Source organism: Gouania willdenowi, chromosome 13 (genome assembly GCF_900634775.1).
Source record: "Gouania willdenowi chromosome 13, fGouWil2.1, whole genome shotgun sequence".
NCBI classification, from domain to species: domain Eukaryota; kingdom Metazoa; phylum Chordata; class Actinopteri; order Blenniiformes; family Gobiesocidae; genus Gouania; species Gouania willdenowi.
In genome coordinates, this window is record NC_041056.1 from 27,588,393 (window position 1) to 27,613,842 (window position 25,450).

General features: G+C 38.1%; 1 protein-coding gene across 1 annotated transcript; it reads left to right on the top strand.

The window, feature by feature from the left end:
- Window positions 1–5,004: 5,004 nt before the first annotated feature.
- Window positions 5,005–25,048, top strand: slc6a4a (solute carrier family 6 member 4a). The gene is made up of 14 exons (XM_028465303.1): window positions 5,005–5,196; window positions 7,250–8,141; window positions 10,978–11,112; window positions 11,540–11,762; window positions 14,175–14,313; window positions 16,106–16,240; window positions 16,355–16,458; window positions 16,620–16,747; window positions 18,067–18,179; window positions 19,527–19,658; window positions 20,665–20,764; window positions 20,906–21,006; window positions 21,099–21,266; window positions 24,185–25,048. The coding sequence occupies exons 2-14, from the start codon at window positions 7,688–7,690 to the stop codon at window positions 24,257–24,259; spliced, it is 2,007 nt and encodes a 668-aa protein (XP_028321104.1). The 5' UTR covers window positions 5,005–5,196; window positions 7,250–7,687; the 3' UTR covers window positions 24,260–25,048.
- Window positions 25,049–25,450: the final 402 nt, after the last annotated feature.

Sequence of the window (25,450 nt, forward strand, 5' to 3'; positions counted from 1 at the left end):
TAGGTTCTTGACCCCTCTTGACAGTCAAGTTTTAGTCATTCTGCTGTTTGCATTTAGGGTCTGTACTATGAAGCTCGATAAGTATCTGCAGGATATCTCTTCAACATTCTCCCTCACAGAGCAGAGGGGTATTCCATAAAGCGTGTTATGTTCAAACTCTGAGTATGTTCAGGCTCAAATGAGGGAAACTCTGAATATCCCATTCCAAAAAGCAAGGTATGTTCTTCTCTGAGTATGTTACCCGGGCAACATTGTCCGTGAACTAAACCTGGTCGCTGGCAGGTTTATTCAAAGAAACCCTGGGTTTCTACCTGGCTCCGCCCACCGTGAACACTTTAATAAACTTTAACACGTTTCTCTGAAACACATTAGTAATATCACACACCACAGACGTGTTCACATCATTACTAATGTTGTGTTGCTTTACGTCTTTTTTTTTTTTTTTTGTGATAACGGTAGTTTTCTTTATAACATTGTAGATGTAGATCATTAAGTGAAAGTCACTGAGAGGTTGATCTGCATTAAAACATCTACTGACGTCTGTAGTAAATTTCACTGGATAAAAACCTGTGGATAATATAAAGGAGGAGATGATCATTTAAATAAATCAACTTTTAAGGCTCGATTGTTGTTTTATATTGTTATACAGTTAAGTCTGTAGATCACACATCTTTGAAGGTATGATGGCGCAGTGAAGTGTGACACTGCTCTTAAAAGCAATAGGTTATGGGTTTGCGTCCCGCTTCAGTGTTTTTTTATGACATTTTTTAGGACGTTGAGATGACTCTGGCGACAATATTACATTAAGAATCAATATAAATGATGTGATATGAAGCAGCAGCCACTGTCTTTATATCCAGTGTAACAGGAGGGCTCTCTATGCAGCCATCCTATGCTGCTGACACGTCTCCTCAGACACATTTTATTCATATTATTCACCGCTCGTCACGTTACTGAAGCAATAAAGTGATGAAGTGACCAAAAAGTGTGACTAATTATGGGTGATTTAAGCCACTGTAGTCACTGAAGACTGAACGCACCTTTTGAACAGGCTCATATTCATCAAACAACGGCTTATTTCACCCATCAGGGTGAATAAATCACTATCTTCCATTTGGTTGTCATGGCAGTTTGAGTATTCTTTGATCCATTGATGATGGCTTTTTATCGCGCGCGTGCACGTAAGTAACCCAAGGTTTACATACTCAGGGTTGATTAACTCACTTCATACCAGCTTTAATGGAATCCGATACCCAGAGTTTCCCATCGCGGGGTATGTTGACCCAGAGTTTATGGATAGACTCAGAGTTTGTTAACCCGCCTTTATGGAATACTCCTCAGCTGTATATGAAGCAGGTTATCAACACGTTCGCCTCACCCAGGTGATTTCAGCCTGGCTACGTGCGCATTCACATGAAACGGATGGCGAATGCAGCATCAGACCAATCACAAACACGAAGGAACCATGTAGAGCAACTTACAACACAATTGAGGAGTAATTCTTGAAGAATATGAAGAATTAAAATCCATAATTCAGACCAAAAACAATGCTGTTGCTGTAGCAAAAATAGGAAGGAAGGAATGCTGGCAGAGAATTGATGACTGTTAATGCATACATTTATGAGATTATACAATATTATTCCATCAGCGAATAAACTGACTCACTGCGATTAGTTTCTATTTATTAAGGCACCATGTCTGTGTCTCTGATGCTGCTTTCATACATTTCAGCCTACATCATAAGGTGGACAAAATTGTATTTTAAACAGCCTGTGCCCTAAAGATATCCATTATCTCCAGTAATCCATATCAAGTCCAAGCATTGCTGAGAAATTTAATAAAGTACAATAAAGTCAAACCATTATAAAGAAACAATTAAAAATTAATTTGTTTGCATATGATGTCTTGGCTCTGTCTGTGGGAAAGTTTCTAGAGTTAGGGTTTCCTCACAGACTTTTATTTTGAAACTTAGAGCAACTTCGTGTGGCTTCATAGATTTGCCAACTAAATAAAAAAAATAATCCCTGCAAAACAAAGACAAAAGCTCAGCAAAACATTTGGTAACATTCTGGGAAAGACGGATTTAAAGTGAAACAAATGAGGTAAAAGCAGTGGGATGTACGTGACAAACACGGAGGTGAAATGTTATCTTGACAAACGGAAACTATTCTTTGAGAAAAGTAAACACAATGTTTAAAAAGTCATTTTTATTTGTTGCTGCATGTGTCTGACCTGTGTGTGTGATGTCATGGCTGTGTTTAAAGTAAAAGTTAGGGAGTGACAGTTGTTTGTGTATTTCTGAGCTTTTTTGGGTGCGTGAGCAGACACACACATTTTGAACAGTCACGGTCAGAATCCTTTGGCTGTAATCTAATAATGCCCCACAATAACATTCCCACATTTACTGACTTCTTGCAGTGCTACTAAAAAGCCACTGGAACTAAATGTCAAAGTCAGGTCAAGGCGCTGCAGCTCCCCTTTAAGCCCCTTCATATGTATTTGCATGTTTGCTTATCAGACCTTTGATCAGCCTGGATTTCACCGTGAGAAAAAAATAAGTGTTTTTTTTTTCTTTTTTTTTTTTTTCCTCCTCACAATCTTTCCCTCCGAGCATTTTTGGGGGGACTATATGGGCAGCTCTTATGGCAAAAGCCTGCGTGCATCATCTGAGTTTCAGTTAAAAACTAGACACACAACTTTAGCACAAACATTACTGATAAAAAAAAACAAAAAAAAACAAACTATATTTTATTGTTAAGTGACACTATGTTTTTTTTTTTTTCTTTTTTTTTTTTTTTTTTTAATATGATGGTTGAAACCTTTCATACAATAATGTTTCATGATAACTACGTTTTGGATCTTCCACCCATCAATCATCCATTGGCAAAACCACTGAATGTGAAGATTTTTTTTTAAAAAAATGAACATTTATGATTTTCCAACTGTGAAAAGCAAAGTTTTCATAGTTATTCATTTCAGATTTCAGGTATTTCACTTAATATGTTAAGTTTTCATTTATTCAGGCAACTGTTCCTCAGGAAATCCGCGTTGATCTCCTGACATGTTTTAACTGACAACTGGCAGTCTTCTTTAGAGGCATCTGCTGATCGCTTTGATGTTTCCTTTGAAGTTTCTTTGACTTCCGCATAATAACTCCAGGACTGACAGCTCGCATGAATGAAAACTTAACATAATATTCACAAAGAGTCTTACTGGATTTTTTGTTTCAATTTGATGCATTTAGTTTGTTGTTTAGGTGTTTTTTCTGTTTGTTTGTTTTTTTATCCAGGCATTTTGTAATGGGTTTAAATCCTGGCCTTTTCAAGTTATTGGATTAAAGTCCTAAGAGTAGGAAAAAGGTTCACTCACTAATGTAATATATGTATACTCTGTACAGGGTCCATTGGGCATTTAAACCAGTGGTCATTGCACTGCTTTTGGGTTACTTTGTTTATATTTTAGGTAATCATGTACCAGAACCATTGGCACAGTACAAATAACAGGCTTTTTTTTTAACCCTGAAATCTACAGATAAAAGACCAATGGTTGATTGGTCTTAGGCAAGATATATCTGATGTTTACACCAGATCTCACGTTTCTTAGACAACATTTCTGACTTGCTCTTTTCCCGCCACTGGTTTAAAATGGTAAATATTTGATTTTAAACATTAACGCTTGATTAGACTGACTGTTTGTAGTAGTATGACTTAGTCAATTACCAGCAAAGACCAAATTAAACCCTCAAATCTTATTAGACTTATATTAGTTTTCATTTGAAGGACATACAAAAAGTTTTGCCAACACTTTACTTGAAGTCTTATACATAAAGGCTGACATTATGCTGTCATTATTATGACATGACACCTGTCATTAGCATAAATAATATGTCATGAAGGCTGTCATTAAGTGGCGTTTGTTACCCTAACCCCTAACCAAACCTTAACCTTAACCTGAACCCTATCTAACCTCCACTAGATCCCTCCAACTCACCCAAAAAATGCCAACATAGCTCCAAAGGTGTCAAAATTTAGCAAAAGTTGTCATAATTTAGTGAACGACACTTATGAATACCTTAATTACACCTTATTCATGCTAATGACAGGTATATCAGCATAATGTCAGCCTTACGTACAAAACTTCAAGTTAAGTGTTACCAAAACGTCTTTGCAGTTGCCACAAAATTGTGATATAAAAATGGGGTCATGATCCAAATAAAAATTGGGAACCACTGGTCTAAGAGAAGGAGGCGTGTCTATGAGGAGTAAGAGGAGGAGGAGGCGTGTCTTATCTACATCATTCTTACCCTGCCATGCTACTTTTGAGCCAATCACTGACAGGCACACCTGTGAAGGACAAACAAAAAAAACCATGTGCCCCCCCCACCACACACACACACACACACACACCCATTAGGAGGCCACGAGGAAGATGTACAACAGCAGATAAAAACAAAATCAGAGGTCAGCCTTAAACAGAGGAAAGACTTTGAAGGATCCTTGTGTGTGTGTGTGTGTGTGTGTGTGTGTGTGTGTGTGTGTGTGTGTGTGTGTGTGTGTGTGTGTGTGTGTGTGTGTGTGTGTGTGTGTGTGTGTGTGTGTGTGTGTGTGTGTGTGTGTGTGTGTGTGTGTGTGTGTGTGTGTGTGTGTGTGTGTGTGTGTGTGTGTGTGCCCATGAGACAGTAGCACCCTGAAACTAAGCCCCACGTTATGAAGACACACACTCATTGGGCTAGACTTTCCCTGTCTGTTGTATGTCATTGTGCGTTAATGAACAACAAACCATGTCAGGGGCTTCACTACATCTCATTATTACACTTTATGTCCCTGCTGCATCAAAGTAACGTGCACGTTCATGCTTGCGTAAGGCTTTGTCATTATCTAGTGTCTGGGTACATGCATTCATCTATGTGCATATGTCTGCAACTGCTCAGTGTGTGTGTGTGCGTGTGTGTGTGTGTGTGTGTGTGTAGTCAAGGAGAGAGGGACATCAGGGGAGTGAGAGGGAGTCGGAGGGAGAGAAATGAAATGCTTTGGGAGCTCATTGGACAAACACTGAGTCCACATGTGCTTGTGTACGTTGTTTCTCTGTCAAGTTCTTTTTCCCTCAACTCTGGGATTGTTGAAATTTTAGGAAGAAACTTGTTGCTGCTGCTGCTGCTCCTCCAACACCTTCCTCCTCCTTCTTTCATCTCCATAGGTAATGTAAAGTCTGTCTAGAAATATACGATCCATTTTCCTCGTTGCATATCAGAATCATCTGTTAGTGGCCAATTTAAGACTGACTTTAAGTGAAGATTTAAAGAGTCTTAAGGTGCATTTTAAAATGAACTTTTTAGATTATTTATTAGTATTTAGATGATTTATTGTCTGAAACGTATTACTTACTATATATTAACCATCTGGCATAGTTTCTACTTGCATTTTAGATAGATTAAAGCACTTCTGTCCTGTAATAACTATAAAACTTTTTTTTTAGCACATTAACATTCTGCCATGTAGGAACATGTATCTAAAACTATATATCTAAGGTCATTTAAAGTCTGTTTAGAAGATACGTTTCCTTTTCCTTATTACATTTCAGAATCATCTGTTAGTGGCTAATTTAAGACTGGCTTTAAGTGAAGATTTTAAGAGTTTTAAGGTGCATTTTAAGTTGAACTTGTGTCATTTAAAAAAAAAAAGAAAAGACTTTTAAACGATTTCTGATGATTTAGATGATTTCTTGCCAGTAAAACAATTACTTACAATGCATTAACCATCTTGCATAGCTTTTATTTGCATTTTAAATAGATTAAAGCAGTTCTCTCCAGTAATAACTATAAAGGTTTTTAGCACGTCAACACTCTACCATGTATTTAAAACTTTAAATGTAATTTCGAGCTCATGATTGATTCTTTTGTCTTGTATTTGTCTTTGAAGGTGGTTGTAAACTTGTTTTATGTCTTCTATTGTAGATGTTCAGCTTTGATCAGAGTATTCATCTGCTCTGTTTTTAAAAGAAAACATATCCACGGTTAAGTCTGTTAATATTAGTTGGAATTCATCTTCTCAAAGGGAGCCCGACTCTTTAAGGTTGTTCAGTTTTTGTGCGAAAAGAAAAGTTTGTCTCTGATGGCACAGCGTTGATGTCTGTGCCAAACAGCGTCAAAGTGCTAGACTCTTGTTGTTCATTAGGATAATGAAATTATTTCCAAACCGTTTCCTGCTAAAGTTTGGCAGTTGTTAGTAATAACAAGATAACAACACAAACTACAGTACGCAGATACTTTAGTTTGACCCGTGGCTTGAGCAACAGAATTAGCTTTTGCAAAATGTCTGATCTGAATTATTGAAGGAATACAATGTACAGTATGTAAATGAGCTTTATTTAAGAAAACAAAACAGACTTTTGTGTTTGTGTTAAAATTAGTAATAGAACAAGTTTGCCAAACATTAAAGTGCCCTTTTGATTTATAAAAAAAAATGTATAATGATTTAAGGACAGTGTTTGCTGTCTTTTGATTCTATTTCATCATTGATCAATGTTTTAAATACAAACCAGGAATACTTGTGTTTTTAACCATAATTAAAAAAGGTTCCCAGTCTTTAGAAACTCACAATTACACAAAACTAAAAGGATATAAGCCATATCTCAACCACATCACCCAGATTTGCTTAATATGAGAGTTAAAGGATAAGTCTGTATCAAAGATAACACCTTTTTATTTTACTGTGGTGCTGGGTGACAGAGTAATGCCATCCAGAGACACTGTTTGCTCTGATAATTTGTCTCTAAGGTGTTTTGGACCATCCTGCTTAAGAAGGAGAAATTTACAGCTCATCCAGGATGTGATGTCTTTAAGACAAGCCTGGAGTTTTAATAGCTGATGAGTTTCATCTGATGTCATTGACAAATACAGCTGTGCATCATCTGCATAGCAATGGATATGTAGAGTATTGATCCTCAAACTGAACCTTGTGGAACTCCATGATTAACTCTGGCGTGCGCTGAGGAGAGGTTAACATGAACAAAGTGGGTTCTATCTGATAGGTAGAATTTAAACCAACCTAGTTCTGTTTCTTTAATCCCAAAAATGCTTTCCAGTCTCTGCAGTAATAATTTATGATCCACTGTCTATATCTATATGTAAGTGGAATCCTCTCAGTGTCTACTGCTCTTCTCTAAAGATGTCTTTGAACGTGTAACGTAGACTTCAGGCATCATTGCTCATTGTGTTTTGTTCGTTGTCCCCCCACCCCGTGTGTTGCAGTTCGCCCCATCAAGACGGGCTTTTCTGTGGAGACGATACAAGATTCTTGTGACTTTTGCTGCTCAAACACCTCTCTGTATGCCCTCCTCTGTTTGTCTGAGCAGCCCGCTCTTATTTCCTCTTGCTCAACACACTCCTAACACATTTCCCTCCTCTCCCATATCCACACCTCCCCTCATTCTGGCCTCATCCACGTCTACTTTCAGCCTCACGTTCCTCCTTCCCATATCTTTTACCTGTCAACAAACAATTGTTTTGATCCATCCTGCATTTGTCCCGCGTTCTTTCCCACCACACCTTTTCCTGGCTCCCCAGACCCCCCTGTTCCCCTGATGGGCACCACATCAGACAGCAACATCACATTCCCTTTGTCGTCACTCAAAAAAACCTCCCTCCACCCCTGACCACCTGTGCCAACACCAACATCAACACGGCCCAATGGAGACACAAGACATGATGATGACGAGCATGATGACAATGGACCAGGAGGATAACGTGGGAGAGAGGGACAAAGGTGGAGAGGGGGTGGGTGGAGAAGAGGAGGGGACACAGAAGGAAAATGGTCGTCTGATGCTGGCTGACGGTGTGGCAGACCGAGGACCAAAGAGCCTGACCTCGGGTTCTGGACAGCAGGTGTCCAATGGCTTTACAACATCAGCTCCTCAGAGTCCCAGAGAAGGACCGGGCACGGCCACCTCTGCTGCAGGGACCACCTCTGGGCCCTCTGTGCCGCTGGGAGGCCTCAGGACACTGGTGGTCCAACAGACCTCTTTGGAGAGGCCCAGAGAAACCTGGAGCAAGAAGATGGACTTCCTGCTGTCTGTGATCGGCTACGCAGTGGACCTGGGAAATGTCTGGCGCTTCCCGTACATCTGCTATCAAAACGGAGGAGGTGAGAAGGCTAGAGGCAGGGGTGTCAAACATATTTTAGTTCAGGGACCAAATATGGAGCTGTTTATCCTAAGTGAGCCGCAGATTTTAGGCAGGAAAATGAGTAATTTAATCATTATTCTGCTCTGGTTTGCACTTTCACATATAAATGAATTACAAAATATGTGCGGCACTGATAATATCAAAGCAATAAGTGACAGGTTGCATTCCCTGCAGTATCTTGTGGCACATTTTTATATAATTTGGTGAAATTTTGAGGGATAATTTCAAGAAAAATGTAGGATTTCTGAAAAATGGAGAGTTCTTTTAACAATTTGAGATTAAAAATGACTGCCATCATGTGATGTAGGCTAAGTGTGGGGAAAATGTGAGCCCTACTAATATTGTGAAGTTTCATTGAACTTTATTTAATATTATAGCTGAGATATGTAAAACTGAATTAATTGGTCATTTACACAATGATTTATGGTTTCTCTGACTTGTTTTGCTTTCTGCTGCGGGCCAACGTGGATCCTCTAAACAGCCGGATTTGGCCCCCAGGCCTTGAGTTTGACGTGTGTGGCTAAAGGGATTCATGGAGCGATGAGATAAGGGATGTAAGGAGTGGACGGGGATGAGGGTTTAGGGTTAAAGGTGTCAACCAAAAATTCATGTGTTTAACCTCCAGAACCCCTCTGCAGATTATTTCATAATGACATTAAAACTGTTCTTATTCATGCTTTGGCTCACTGCATCCACTGCAGGTAAAGATTTATAATGCAAAGTAATAAAGAATAAAACCCTGATATTTTAATGCCCCTGAAGAAAAATTAGCCAATACTAATCAATAAATAAACTTGATACATACGTGGGTTTATTTGTTTATTGCTCATTTGTTTATTTTCTAATTTTGTAAAGTAAACTCAAATTTGAACAATTATGTGTCTGGGGTTGCCAGAAATGTGTGATATCAAAATGGGGTGACAACCCAATATGTAAGTTTTTTTTTTTTTTTTTTTGTTAATGCTACATGTGGTCCTCTTACTCTCATCTAACATTAATGCTTCCCCAGACCCTGAGAAAAGATGTTAGAAAGGCTAAAAAACCAAACAAGCCTAAAAAATTAGGAAAAAGTAATGGCTGTAATGCGTCTTCACTGTTGTTCTGAACACAGGAAAGAGTTTAACATGGTGTGTTTAAAAGATTCAGAGCGCAGAAAAAACAAAAGTGTAGAAACTCCCCAAAGCTCTTTTTAACCACTTCTATGCTCAGTATAAAAATTATAATATAGATATTTGTGAGCATAAAAAGGCATGAATGTAGTTTGTTGAGGGGCAGCGCTTCTTTGACTTGGCTCATTTCACTGCTCCATCAGACTGAGACCAACCTCACCTGAGCAGCATAACAGGCTCTTGCATCATATTAAATTTGAAATATAAAAATCTTCGCAATTTCCTGTGTTCTGTGCATCTCACGGAGCGAGGTAAGAGATGGAGACTGGGACACACTTGATAGAGGCAACAGTATTAATTGTGCTTTTTTTTTTTTTTTTTTTTTTTTTTTTTTTATGGGTACGCCTCCAGTGCTTTTTCTCCAGGCTTAATAACCTGTCTCCCAGGAGGCTGCTCAATCAAACCTTATCTCTGCTCCTGAGTCACAAAGAGAACCGAGCATGCACCGCTAGCGTACACAAACACCACACGTGCACATAAAATAGGATTATCAGATAGAGAGAAATGAGATGTGTGCTATCTTATTCTGATCTGGTTCTCATCTGATTTTTTTGTTTTGTTTTTTTTTTTCCTTTATCTTAGCTGAGGCTTACTTACTCTCTCCGATTCATCTAGTGTAAACTTTTACTTTGCCATTCTCAAGTTAATTATAGTTGAGTGAGAATATAACTTGTCTAAAAATAATATTCACTTGGTATAATAATGAAAAATCACATTAAAGTTGATAAAACCCGATTTTGGCAGTGTTCATTCTGCAAGCAAATTAGTATTTTGACAAAAACCTAGTTTCAAAATGTAGTCATCACGACTATTTAAGTCATATAAAGTTTTATTCAAATAAATGTCATTAAGATTATATATAATGTATTTTTTTTTTCCAAGATTCAATTATCGTTCATCAACCTGATATGCGATTGTGTTAATGTTTGTAAATGCAAACACTATCAGCTTACTTCCTATTGGATTTTGTCCTGCCTTCCACGTAGCAAAAGTAGTTTTGATTGCAGTTTGGATATCTTCCACAAACAAACTTAGTTCTGATTAGATTTAGTCCCATGTGAACATTCTTGTTTAGATTTTAGTTAAGTTAACAAAAATATCAAGATATTTTGATCTAGTTTTCATTCACCTGTTTATTTTTCTTTTATTCAGACAACTTTTTCATGTTTCGACTGCCAACTGTCAGTCTTCCTCAGAGGCATCTACTGATTACTTTGATGTGTCCTTATGAGCAATCAGTAGATGCCTCTGAGGAAAACTGACAGTTGGCAATCAAAACATGTGAGGAGATCAAAGTGCATTTCCTCAAAAAAGTTGTCTGAATAAATGAAAACTTATTATTTCAACATATTATTTCAAAAAAGAAAAAAAAAAAATGAATTAGCTGGAATTATGTTTTCTTTTTTTTTTTTTTTTGTCACCTTAAAGAATTTAGTTGAAAATTTCAGCAAAATGAACAGGTTTTTTGTTGAATCAAGTTGTGTAAATCATGGTGTTACGACCAGAAGTAACTATTTTGATGACGTAGTCCCTCAATGCTGCATCTGACTGACTTTTTACTCCTTTGTTTTCTGTAATTTCTTCGATATATTCTTCATTTTTTAACCTCTTTTCTGTCCCTTTCAGGTGCCTTTTTGCTGCCTTACCTGTTGATGGCAGTGTTCGGTGGAGTCCCGCTGTTCTACATGGAGCTGGCTCTTGGCCAGTTCCACCGCAGCGGCTGCATCTCCATCTGGAAACACATCTGTCCAATCTTTAAAGGTAACATGGGTTACTTGAAAGATAACAGAAAGAAAAAGGTCAAGAGAAAAAGGTTGTCCAACAAACGCAGGAGGAGAGCACATGAGATTAGGAAAAGAAAATGTAGAAATTGACAGCCAAACTGTCAGTCTGAGAGCTTGTGTAAGTTTGTCTCTAAATCTTCATGAAGTCCCCTTGAAGATCATTGTTGGCTTCTTGCACACCTAGTGAGATGCTTTGGCTCTCTGTTATGGTAATCATCACATTTCCATACCAAATGCCAGATCCTTAGAAAGTTGATGGTATGCAAATTGCCGGTGTGTAAATGTCACCCACTTATCCAACTGGACGGTGAATTAGCTTAAAAAACACTTCACTCGTCCAATGAGTGACAGGCGCATCTTTTCCTTTTACTGTTGAATCGTTTCAATCTCTTCCTCTTGTCTAGGGATTGGCTTTGCCATCTGCATCATAGCCCTCTACATTGCTTTCTACTACAACACCATCATGGCCTGGGCCTTGTACTACCTGCTGTCGTCCTTTCAGCCCACCCTGCCCTGGACCACGTGCACCAACAGCTGGAACACACACAACTGTAACCGCTACATGTCCTCCGACCACAATGTGTCCTGGTCCAACTCATCCACTTCCCCTGCCGAGGAGTTCTATACGTAAGTGCATGTAAGTTGGATGTACAGGCATCAAGCGAGGGTGGGAGACTTCTGATAAATGTTGGTTAAAGAAATTCGGTTTGCATGGTGAACAGATTGAAATTGTTCAGTCGTACGAGTATCTTGGTGTCCACATTCAATTCATTTCACTTCACTTCAACTTTGTTTATATAGCACAAATTACAACAATAGTCATCTCGAAACTATATCAAAAAATAATTCCACATGAACAAGCATCAGGTACAGTGGGGAGAAAAAACTCACTTTTAATGGGAAGAAATCTTCAGCAGAACCAGGTTCAGAGGTGGCAACCATCTGCTTCGACTTGTTGGGGTTAGTGGACAGAGAAAGGAGAAAAGAACAGGATAGAGAGATAGAACATCAGAGTGTCCCAGACTAGTTGAGCCGTGAACCACAGATCAGGAACTGTCATCTCCAGCATCAAGACACCTGGAACAGAAAAGAGAGAGAAGGGCGAGGAGAAGGCACAGACTGCAGAAAAACATGATGCAGTATTAGCAGGTCTGCCTGCATGGAAACACCTGGTGCTAGACTCTATGTGAGTGGAATGAGAATTAGTATGGGGTGGCATGGACATCAGTAGGTGCTGCAGTGTGGTCGTTGCACAACAGGGGTCAAAAGTTGGTGATTTACTACAACCCCGTCACTACTGTGTCTTTCTGGACAACACCTGTTGGAGGACTACATGTAGATGGTGGACTGTGTTTAATTGTGAGGTTGGTGTTCTATATAATCTGAGTTTTTAATTCCAATATGAACGTTTTACCCTGAGGTTTGGTTTTAACACAGGTCACCTATAATAAGAGGATTAGAACAAAATGTAAATATTGTGCTAAACTTTGAAGGCCATCCTTTTTTCAGCATTTTTAATGAACTAAGAAGTTCATTTATTGAGCGTTTGGTGATGCCTAAGTGATGCAGAAGGTCTTTTAATGAACACGTGAATGGTTTCTATGTCTGTTCAGTTGAAGCTCTGAATCATGCCAATGGTATTTGGTATTTGTATTTGTATTTACTGTTAATGTCATGTTGTGGACTATATGTGAGACCCTAGTGACTTGGTGGCAAACGAGTTTCCCCATCGGGGATTGATAACGTTTTTCTAATCTAATCTAATCTATAGTTTGGTAAATCAGAAAAGACTCTGCTAAACAACAAGCATTTTGGGAATTATTTTTGGTATTTCCATACTAACACTGTTCATAACTGAAATAAGATGTTTCTAATCTAGCCATTAGCCCTAGTTAAAGGATTTCTAACGTAAGAACAATCCATCCAAATGGGACCAATTGATTTGTAGAGCAACTGAATATTTTTATGGATGCATTGTTTTAAACATGGTGATATCAAAGAGTTTAGCACTTCCCTTTGCACATCATGCCCATTTTTAAAATGGCTTGAAATTATGAAACTGTTGAGAAACAATAAAAAGATGACAAGTTTAATTTAAGATGAGTAGTAGACATTAACATCTCATCTAGGTAATCTTAGTAAAGAATTATCAAAAGTGAATTGAAAACCTTAATAAATGTTGGAGGGAAAAAAGCAGGATATTAAAACATAAATTAATTACCGGTAGTTCATCTTTTTTATCAGGACGAGGCAAAATAAGTGTGTATTATCAAAAAATAAGTTAAATGTACTCTCAATTCTAACTCATAAAATGCCACTATTTAGATTGAGACCACTGACTTCACCCATGTTGTAAATACATTTTAACATTTGAATAGTTTATACGTTTTGAAGAGTTCTCAAACCCTAGTTTAAGTAGAGTTATAACAGAATTCCTCCAGAACAAAGACCTTTATTATTCTGGAATGTGTTCTGGCTCAGTCTTATCAACAGCTCCCAATGGAGCATCTGTCTGCTGAGACAGATTCAACATTTATCCATAGTTGACTTTCCCTAATAAAGGTTTAAAAAGTAACAAATTCCACAACTCAGCCTGGCGCCAGAATTTCCTGTTTTCACTTTAAGTCACGTCTCTTCTTTATCATTGGCGCTCCATGTGCTTTAACCTGTGACCAGATGTTGACCCTGTTGGTCCTTCCAGAGTCCTTTTTCCTCAGCATTTTCTGACAAGCATTATTCATTGTGCATTAGGAGGGAATATTTCCTGATTTACTTCCTGGCCTGTAGCGTTTTCCTAACCTCTAAACCTTTAATGTATAAGGTGTGTTCCTTAAATCACACATTCCTGTCTGTGACTTGTCTCATTTTTCATCTTTCCTTTCCAATGTGTCATTTGTGCTTTCCAAAAGGTTAAGTAACCTACAACCATGCTTCGGTTCACCCTGTCGGTTTCCGTATGTTTCTTCACCATCAAACACACACACACACACACACACACACACACACACACACACACCTTTTTACATTTTCTCTCTTTAGTCGCCACGTGTTGCAAGTCCACCGCTCCCCAGGTCTTCATCAGCTGGGTTCTGTCAGCTGGCAATTGGCCCTCTGCCTGCTCTTCATCTTCATCATTGTCTACTTCAGCATCTGGAAAGGAGTCAAAACATCTGGAAAGGTTAGTAGATTCATGATGGATGGATGGATGGATGTATGGATGGATGGAAGCCTTTTAATGGTAAATCAGTAAAATGTCCAAGGTCCAGGTGAAACATAACTGACAAGTAAAAAGAGTACAACATACCAATAGAAGAAACCGGAGCAAGAGACACAAAAATGGCAATGTATTTTAAAGTTTGCCTTTATCTTCCATCAAGACCACAGTCTTTCAAGGTTAAAAAAAAAACAAAAAAAAACTTCTGTTACTCATGCAGGACTGGTTTGTTTGATTCAATAATACTTTCAGGAATATGTCATGTGTTTTCAGGAGGCTAGTGGGTATGTCGCTTCTTGTCGTGAGGATGGTTTCACAAAGGGCATTTCCATTTCGTCAACTTTCCTCATCATCTGTCCTCAAATGCTTTCAATAGGATGTAGATCAAGGAAACATAAAGCATGATCTACATGAACGACGTCAGTCTTTTTGAAGTCCTTTGTCAAAAGGGCAAGACCAACAAGTCATGGAATAGCGCAGTGAGATTTGAACCCATGGTCTGTGCTCTAAAACGTAGCGACCCTCACCATCACGCAGCCATCAGACACATTCAGGATGAGATCAATTCATCAGAAAATAAGATGGGTTTGTGCACCTGTCAGTTTTCCACATCTGGTGACCCTTGGGAGAAGAAATTGTTAAGTCTCTACCCAGATGCTCATGGGTATTGGAATACAGTCAACATTAGTAAGTGTGAAGGAACAGTCTGTCTTTTACTAATATATTCCATCAGCTCCTCATACAGAGAAATGCCTTGGTTTTCCTACAAGGATCTTTAAAGAAATTTAAACTGACTTGTGTCTTAAGCAGTGATTGCACATTGTGAGAAGCTTTGCTTTTTCATCTCAACAATACTGCCACATTCAATGAGGAAATGCTATTTATTTGTTTGTTTTTTTTGTCTGTTAGCAGGTTATTGTCAAAAGTACTGAATGGATTTTTGACCAAATTTTAACCACAGATAGACCTTACTCAATGGAAGATTCCACTGCATTTTGGAGGGAATCCGGATCAATATGTTGATTCTGGATTAGTTGAAAAATTGAAAAATCCCTTTCTCTTAATATTGGCGAAAATTCAAAAATCTATATCTGACTTTGTAATTGACCAATATTCATGAAATTTGAGTCAATTATGTCCGGTTGGTTCTTCAATTATCTCACCAAGTTTCATCTGGAGCACATCTGTTTAGTATATTTCATCTACATATTTCTAAAAAATGGGGGTGCCCATACTTTTGGACCTACTGTGTTATTCCTTCCAAGCCTTTAAAGTGGGAATGATCATGGTACAATGATCAGGATCACTGATCCAGAAAACTGGCAATATCTGGAAAAGAGGAGATTTTGAGCTTAACAGCGGTTTGCGCTCTTGAGGGCTTATGTTTTTGGAATATTTATTCTTTTAAAGGCTATGCTTTTCAACTGTTGATAAATTCAACTCAACAGCTCATTTGAGTTGCAAAGCAATTTTCAATAATTTGAAATGGTCAAAGAGAGCTTGAAGCAAGTACAATTCAAAGTAGTTTTTTTTTTTTAGAATTACTCCACTTTAAACCACTATTTGCTTTAAAAATAGTTACTTCAGTGCCTTTGAAGGTTGAGGATGCAATGATACAATGGAAACAAGACAGAGGGCACAATTGTCAAGAAATTCAAATGAAGCAGAATAGAATCACTTGTGTCTGTAGAAAAGTGTGTTTTCCAAACCAGAGTGGTTAGCAAACAGAAGTCATTGTTTGTTTTGTCTGTACCAGGTAGTTTGGGTGACGGCTACCTTTCCTTACCTGGTGCTCGTGGTGTTGCTCATCCGTGGAGCCACTCTCCCAGGAGCCTGGAGAGGTGTCGTCTTCTATCTTAAACCTGATTGGGAAAAATTGCTGAGCCCTGGAGTGAGTTTAATGCTCCGTGATGGTTGATCATTTTCTGGATATTGCAATAGTCAAAGCTTGAAAATTGGACCATGTTCTTTGCCTGTAATTGTTATTTTGTTTGTTTTTTTGCAGGTGTGGATTGATGCAGCAGCTCAGATCTTCTTCTCTTTGGGTCCTGGCTTTGGTGTGCTCCTTGCCTTTGCCAGTTACAATCCATTCCACAACAACTGCTACAAGTAAGAGTGATCAGCTGCAAAAGCATCTTATACTGCTCAAACTACTTTTTATCTGTATTGTAACTTTTCATCACCAAGTGTAAATGCTGCGCTAGTATATTTAGGGTGCGTGTCCAACTGTGTTTTGGTTTTCTAGTCATCTTATTGATCATCTCTTGCAGAGATGCCTTGGTCACCAGCTCCGTGAACTGTTTAACAAGCTTCCTCTCTGGGTTTGTCATCTTCACTGTGCTGGGATATATGGCTGAGATGAGGCAGCAGAGTGTGGATGCTGTAGCCAAGGATGCAGGTAGGATTTCCTCAAAGTCCACTTAAAATAATGCTAATTATTCTAGAAAGTGTCTATTTGTACGGTTGCCGTACGGACAACCCCCAGTGCTATTGGTACGTTACCAAAGTATACCTACGTAGTGTCTTAGGGTTAGGGTTAGGTTATAACCCAATATCCCAACAATTCTTAAGGTTTGGGTTAGTGTTAGGTTTAGTGTAAGGTTAAGTCTTTGTCACATGACTTAAACTGGCCAAATAGGGGCGCTACGCACGGATAGAATGTCGGTACATTGATACAGCAACTGTACGGATTGCCACTGTCATTGTTCTAGGATTTTTAACTGCTGCTATGAAGCACCTTGATACAAACCTTTTTATATATCACATATTTGCATAACAAATTTAGATTCAGATTTAGACTTTATTCATCCCAAAGGTCAATTCAGTTTTGCAGTCCACTAGGCCATACATACATACATACATTTAAAACAGCAATAATAAAAGCCAGTACATTGACAGAGATGCTCATTTCCACATCAGTTTTTAACCACCATGTAGTTCAGCATCCACAGGGGGGGAAAAATAATAAATAATACAAATCTATCAGTCTACAAGATTCCTGTCCAGGTTTAACAGTCTGATGGCAGAATGAATGTTATGCTTTACAAGGTGTGCACTGCTGTATAAAAGAACAGCAAAAAAAATGATTTATCAAAATATACTAATTATTTAAGCAATATTTAATTTTTATGTAATCTAAAGCACCTTCTACACAATCTACAAGATGACATTGTGCTTCTGCAATGCTTCCTAAACATTTCAAGTCCGGTGAGCACTGGAGCCATAAATCACACACTCTAAGATCAACGTCTTTCAAAATAAAACTTCAACTGTTGAATAATTAGTATTAAACCCTCCCCTTTGGGCTCATCTTGAGCAAAACACAGATAAGAAAAAAATCTGGACATAATCCCCAAATTGTCTCTTCAGTGTCCTCTAGTAGGTGCTCACGAGCACCAAAACACGTTGAGAAAAATGTGAACTGTCCTGCCTCCATGGTTGAGATGATTTTGACACAGATTGGGTTATAATTGTTTTTAATTACACCTAGTTTTAGTGTTAATGAAGTCATCCAAAATAACATTTTAGAAGCAATAAAACTAAATATATATACATTTATTACAATTATGATCTTATTTTCTATACAGTTAATATTTATAATTGAACATTATTTATATTCACACTGGTAACTTCGTTGATGAAACATCCTTTTCCTCCAACAGAAGTCCTTAAAGCACAGCTGTTTGTTTATTACCTGCCTCTCATCTTTCCATCCAGGTCCGAGCCTGTTGTTCATCATCTACGCAGAAGCCATAGCAAACATGCCTGCTGCTACTTTCTTCGCCATAATCTTCTTCCTCATGATCATTATGTTGGGTCTGGACAGCACAGTGAGTTTTCTAATTACTCTCTTTAACGTTATCCATCAAACCTTGGAGCTAAACCTATATGAGTCCTTCAACATCAACTTTCTATTGCTTGTTCCACTTTTCTTTTTCTTACCGAGAGGGACGTAATATGTTTTCTTACTTTCATGCTGAAAAGCGATCAAAGCGGTTGATTGTAAAGATGTTTCATATCCCTGCGGGCTGAGGCTCTCGTCTTCATAAGCTATTGTTTATCTGCTGTTAGGCAGCCAGCTGGAAACGGCGCTTATCGCTTTCTGATAACCATTGCAGAGTCAGCTTCATGCGGCCGAGATTTTCGATATTATTACTGAGGATATTACTGCAAAATGTGTCCATGCTGAACCGGCTTTACATCGGTGTTGCTACAAAGGCGTCAAAGGGACACAGATATGCAACTAGATTTTAATTAGTGCATGGGATGTTTGCCAAAAAGCTAGTGCCAATGTGTTTTTTTTATTTATTATTATTATTATTATGCTTCCTTTTAAATATAGAAAACTGAAATCATTCACATAGCATATGATATTTAGTGAATATACCTGAAGCCAGAGCCGTTACTCGCTATAAGCGGACAAATGCATAGGTTCTTATGAGCTATGGATTAGGAACAAAACTAGAAACACATCTGCCTGAAAATGTCTATAACATTCTAATAACCAATGGGCAGAAGTGTAAAGAGTACTGATATATCATACTCAAGTAGAAGTACTGTTTCTTGATTGAAATTGTACTCAAGTACAAGTACAAGTATATCATACATAAAATACTAAAGTACAAGTAAAAAGTAGCTCAATTAAGCAGCACTCAATATAAAAGTTACAAGTTACTTTCACCTCCTTGGTAATATATGTTGTCATGGTTCCCTTGCATACAGTAAACATCTCATGTATAAACTTAAAAAGGAAGAGACAAAATCTTGCACGATTGCAACCTAATTTATTTTCCACAAAGGCATCTGTATAAAATTTGTCAAAATGTACAATTCCTTTTCAAATAAAATAACCAATGAATTTCAACTCAAAATAAAAACATTCTCAGACTCTAAGTATAGCTACATTTAAAATTAATCAGCAACAGTTGGGTATAGAAATGTATCAACGTACTTAAGTACAAGTAAAATGACTGATTTAGAAATATACTCAAACAAGTACAAGTACCCATAAAAACAACTCAATTACAGTAATCCATTACTTTCACCTCTGCCAATGGGTGATATTCATATTCACTCAGTCTTTTAACCTCCTTTGCTTTACTGTTATACAACACCGATTAGTATCGTGATCATCTTCTCACTTTGTTGTTGTTGTTGTTGGTGGTGTTTTCCTTTAGTTTGCAGGCCTGGAGGGGGTGATCACTGCCATGCTGGATGAGTTCCCACATGTTCTGGCCAAAAGGAGAGAGTGGTTTGTCTTCGGCCTTGTGTGTGTTTGCTACCTTGGAGCTCTCTCTACACTCACATATGTAAGCCAACTACACAGATTAAGAATTTCACTTAACAAACCTCTCATTTCAAATTAGAGGTTACATTTAAACTTTTATATTTCATTCTTTCCGTGTATTTATTTAGCACACATTAAAGAAGAAACAACATTAAAGGTGCAAGGTGGGAACAAAGCCCAAAGGGCTTGGATAAGAGTTCAACCTCTTTAAATAAACATGTTAGATAAAGGCTAACACTTACAAAATCATGAGACAAGATGCACAATTAATCTTTGAAATATGAGGGAAAGTAATATATAAATTAAGTACACAAAAATTATTATCAAAAGACAATGGACTTATTGAACAAAATGCACTGCTTTCGTAGAGTTAAATACTGCTGCACTTCATTTCGTTTTTGTGTTAAATGAACCATCTTTAAATACTTATTTTCTCTGAAACATTGTTACAAATGTGTTCAAGTATCACAGATAGGATTTTGTTAAAGAATGCTGCAGATTGTGATGTTTAAAAAACCAAAAAACATAAGCCAGTTTTATAAAAAAATAAAAATGTACTTGATTGTTAAACATATTTTGATTAGTTAAAAGTAGTTTGTGCTGGTAAAATAGGAACCTTATGATTTACTATGAAATGTTTAAGAAGTTGAAACGTACCTTTTTTTTTTTTGTTAATGCTATGGTCATCCGTCATTATCTTTCCTTCTAATTAAAGTGAAACCATGATATTTTAGTATTTCGGTGTGTAATAAACAGGTAGCCCTTCAGATTATTATACCTGTGTACACATGCAAATACAAACATACATAGACTTTGTTGTCAATAATTAACTAATCCATTTTCCTGCACAGTAATTCTTGGGTTTATTGTTTCTGGTAGTTCCACTTAACATTAACCTTTTGATTTAAAAAGAAAGAACCAAAGATGCTTAATCAGCACTAAGGTTCTAGGCAGACTTTTGCTCCTCCTCCTACAATGAAGGCTTTGATGAAGCATTCAGTAATAACTGTGTTTGTGTTGCGTCTCAGGGCGGGGCATTTGTTGTCAAGCTGTTTGAGGAGTACGCCACTGGTCCAGCTGTTATCACTGTGGTTCTGCTGGAGGTTATCGCCGTGTCCTGGTTCTATGGTGAGTGTAGAGTAAACCTGGGCTGATCAAACTATAAGTGTGGAAAACAGTCCACTTTAAACAATGTTCTCTTTAAATGACAGGAATGAGATCAATGAGTAATTTATATGAGATTTCTTGGTGTGTTTGGGTGTATTTTAGGTACCAAACGCTTCTGTAATGACATCCAGCTCATGCTTGGTTTCTACCCGGGTTGTTTCTGGAGGACCTGCTGGGTGGCCATCTGTCCATGCTTTCTACTGGTCAGTGTGCATGTTATCAGATCAGACACTGGCTAGTTATACCAGCAATGAGCGCTAACTGTTCCTCCGATTGTGCTAATATCCACGCTTAGTTCATCATCATCAGTTTCCTGGCCTTCCCACCAGAGGTCAAGTTGTTCCACTACAAATACCCACAATGGACCACCGTGCTGGGCTACTGCATCGGGGTTTCCTCCTTCATCTGTGTGCCTGCGTACATGTTCTACCACTTGCTTAATGCTAAAGGAACATTCAAACAGGTACTGGAAAACTCTTGGTGCTTGTCTAGATTTATCTCAGTAATTTCTGTTCCAAAACGAATGCTCATTCTTCCGTGCAGAAATTAGTACCTGTGAGTCTTTTCAAGTAAAATCTAAGGATTTGGATGACAAGGCCAAATGGAGGTACAGGTCAGAGACTGACTTGTGGATAAAAAAGTGGAAAACAGTACATTGCATATGCAGCACTTAATCAGGATTTGTTGATTGTTTTTTTAAACAATCTCAACTCGATTTATCGTATACTTAAATGAAAGCGTTAAGGGATTAAAAGGAAACTCCATTGACAGTGTTTTAGCATAGAAATCAAATTTAAGGTGTGCCTCCTTACTCAAAATGCATTTAAGGAAATTAATAGTCTCACTGGAATATTATACATTGCTTTAAGCTTGCATAATGTTGGCATCACTTTAATCATCGCTCTTATATGAGCTTGTGTGTGTGAGTTTGTCCCATTTATGCCTTATTTGCAACATCTTGCCAATAATAAAGTTCACCTTAGACATTATGAATAATTCCTTCAAAATGGCAATCATAATATCCATTATTGAAGGAATAACACTCCATGACCATGCACTGAAAAAAATAATTGAACAAACTTAATTGAATTGTTTTAATTGTTTTAATTAAGTTAAATTCTTTGAAATTTAAGTTAAGTTAGATTAACTCAGTTAATTTAAGTGACATGAGCTTCTTTGTTCTCAAATCAATGTTTTGCATCAGTCCAACTTAAAGGCACACTGTGTATGTTTTGACCACGAGGGGAGCTAGTCCGGTAACTTTCACGCAAGCGCCCCTGGTGGCCACAAGCACCGCAGCACTGTCGCAAAATCAACAAACAGTCAGTCGGGCCAGCCTCTCTTCGTCTTTTGATTGTGTATGCAGACAGTAGTAGATCTGTAACTTCAGGATAAGCGTTGGCTCTAAGGGCTGGGGTGTGAAGCTGAGTTGGGCTTGCGCCGCGGCTGGATGAGCAGCTACCGCCGCCACTGGAGGCCCGGCGCTAGGGGGGATGCACCACCGACGCAGTGAGGCGGGCTGAGCACCGGGTCTCAGGCGGCGGGGAGAAGAGTGCGGCGGTGGCGACTGCTCCTCCTGCCCATAGACTGTAGCTGCGGCGCGTGCCCAGCCCAGCTTCGCACTCCAGCCCGACTGACCCAGCCCTGAGAGCCAATCCTTATCCCGAAGTTACAGATCTGACTTCCCGACTTCCCTTACTAAAGAATCCACGTTTAACTCAACTAATCAACTATGCGATTAGTGCACCATTAACCCAACACAAAACTACCATATTGTTCTCTTTTGGCTGTAAACAGAGGCTAAATTTGTTTCAGCTGCCCACAGCAATGGGTTGGGAAATGCCCGTATGTTGTGACGTCATGTGGGAACTACAGTACATATATCCGAGCCTGTGGTCACGTGACTGCCATAAAGTGATACGTTCTCCAGGCATTCTCCAGGTCACATGACCTGGTGAAAGACGGTCCGTCTCTCCAAACTTACATAGTCGGTATTTCTAGAGGGAAGCCCCGCTTGGAGCATTGATACTGTCAAACACTGTATATTGGCCTGAGGAATCATTTAAAATAACTCATGGGTCAAACTCTTTAGGTCAAAAAGTCCACGGTGCTTTAAGGCAAGCCAACTTAAAGTTTTCAGTTTTTCCAACTCAATCACGTGTACAAGTATCCTGATACTACTGTATTACTGTATCTTCTTCTTTCCTTGAGGCTGCTGCACCAAGGAGCTGTCAGGGTAAAGAGTTTTGCTCAAGGGCCCATAGATACTGCGCTTCTAACCTGATACTATGGTATAATGGAAATAGCTTTTTGTATTCACCAAAAAATGACATTTTAATCTGCTTAAGAACTAAAATTACAATTTCAAATTTGCAGAAAATATAAAATTGAAGATATTTCACAGAATTTCTAGGGAAGACATCATGACGTCACAAAGTATCTGATGCCGGTTTACGCAAATGAGAATAGTAGTTAAATGGCACTAAAGCAGAAATCTGAAGGAAACTCGTTTAGAACTTTGAGTTATTTCAACAACTGCTGAAATACAATTTTTAGAGTCCTGGGAGGAGTCATCCAAGCATGAAGTGATTGTAATGTAATGTAACAATTCTTTGTGATTTCCATTTGCTTATGGGTGAGCGGTGTGTAAGATAAGCAGCAGCTTTTTCATTATACAAGGAATCTAGTAATTAATGTGGTAGATTAGGACAAACCGGTAACTTAAATCTCTGCATTACTGATTAATTATTTCAAGGGATTTTTATTTATTATTTTTTTTTATTTTTTTTTATTGTTTATATTTTCTTTCTTTTTTCTTTTTTTTCATTTTTTCATTTTCTTGTTTTTTTTAAAAAAAATAACAACAAATTAATTAATTTGTCAGGTGCATTTTGCTTGTTTGTCACCTGATAAAGTCAATGCACACTACCGGTCAAAGATTTTAGAACACCATACTTTTTCCAGTTTTTTACTGAAAATTATTCAGTTTATTGTATTATTGCACTCTGAAATGAAAGCATAGAACAAATAAGCAATTTGAGTTGAAAAAGAAGTCATGGAATCAATTTATAGACCAAAATGTATTCTAAACTTTTAACTCATCACAGTAGCCACCTTTGGCAGATATAAAGCTAAACATACTCGTGGCATTCATTCTAGAAAAGTTGGAAAACCTGTAGGAAATAGTAGCACCAGCTTTCAAGGCTGATTCAACCTCCATTGCTGCAGAACAGCTTTACATTGTTAACCCACTTTGTGTTCCCTGAAAAAGGCCTATTTGTATAATTCTGAAATGTACATTATTTTTCTGTACTTACTTTTGTACCAGTGTATATTTATAAACATTTCACCTTTGACCTCTACGTTTCTTTTCCATCCCAGCGCCTGTTGAAGAGCATCACCCCGGAACCCAGCAGTGAAAACCACAGAAACTTCATCGTCACCAACGCAATCTGAACCAAACACTGAGCAGGAAAAGACGCCACCTGTGGGCGAACTACCAAACTACAGGACAAGGAGGCTGCCTTCCACAGTCTTTGCCTCTCCCTGTTCTTTAGTAACTGTTCTTCTCCTGTCTCAGCAGGGTCTAGAATATATCAGACTGGAGTTAGAGGGACCTGCAGGTGTAATCTTTCTTTGTTTGTTCACTCCTGTATGCTGGTTTGTTTAGGCGAACCTAGTCAATGCGAGTATTTTCATTAATATTCCTCAATTGTTTGAACATTTTGCATTCAGTGTCAAACCCAACGGACACACATAGACACTAAATATGATACAATCTGTGTTTATGTAAATGATTACCAAAAAAAAGTCTTTACCTGGATATTTATTACAGAGAAGACCAGATACCAACATGTTAATCCACTCTGCAACACTTTACTTGCAGTTTTATACATAAGGCTGACATTACGCTGTCATTATCTGTCATTAGCATGAATTTGGTTCACAGTGTGTTGTTCGACAAATTATAAAACCTTTCGCTAAATTATGACACCTTTGGAGCTATGTTGGCATTTTTTAGGTTAGGGGTTAGGGTTAAGGTTAGGGTTAGGGCAGGGGTGGACTGCGATAAAAATTCATCCCTTGCATTTTCTGTCCTGACCAGCACACTACATTATCAACAACACGATGTAGAAGCCGTTATTGAGTCAGTGATGCTCAACATCTGGCTCTTTATGTCTCCTTTTTTACCTTTTTCTTTTGGCCATTTTGCAACTTCCTTTGCCCCTTTTCAAAAAGTTCGAACACTATTTTTAAGACTTCAGCTACCTTTTGCCAATAATTATCATTTTTTCCTATTTTTGTCTATTTTTGTCTTTTCTTTAATTTTTTTTTTGGCCACTTTTCATCCAAATAAGCTAACTTTTGCCCAATAAATACCACTTGTTTCCTTTTTTCCCTACATTTTGCCTCTTTTGTTCCACATTTTTGCCCTTTTTCACTATTGTTTGCCATGCTTTGCCCCTTTGTCATTATATACCACGTGATTCCTCTTTATTTGCCTATTTTTGGCCACTCCTGACTGCTTTTGGCCCATCATGTTAGTCACTTTTCACTCTTTTGTTGCCACGTTTTTGCCACTTTTGGACCATTTTTGGCAGCCTCTTACCATGTCACTCACTGTGGAAAAAAAAAAACGCAGCAGAC

Bases quoted from the DNA above. Each gene is read 5' to 3' on its own strand.
- slc6a4a (XM_028465303.1), top strand. From the start codon at position 7,688: ATGGAGACACAAGACATGATGATGACGAGCATGATGACAATGGACCAG. The intron at 11,113-11,539 runs GTAACATGGGTT...CCTCTTGTCTAG, and splicing joins CATCTGTCCAATCTTTAAAG to GGATTGGCTTTGCCATCTGC. The intron at 21,267-24,184 runs GTACTGGAAAAC...TTTCCATCCCAG, and splicing joins CTAAAGGAACATTCAAACAG to CGCCTGTTGAAGAGCATCAC.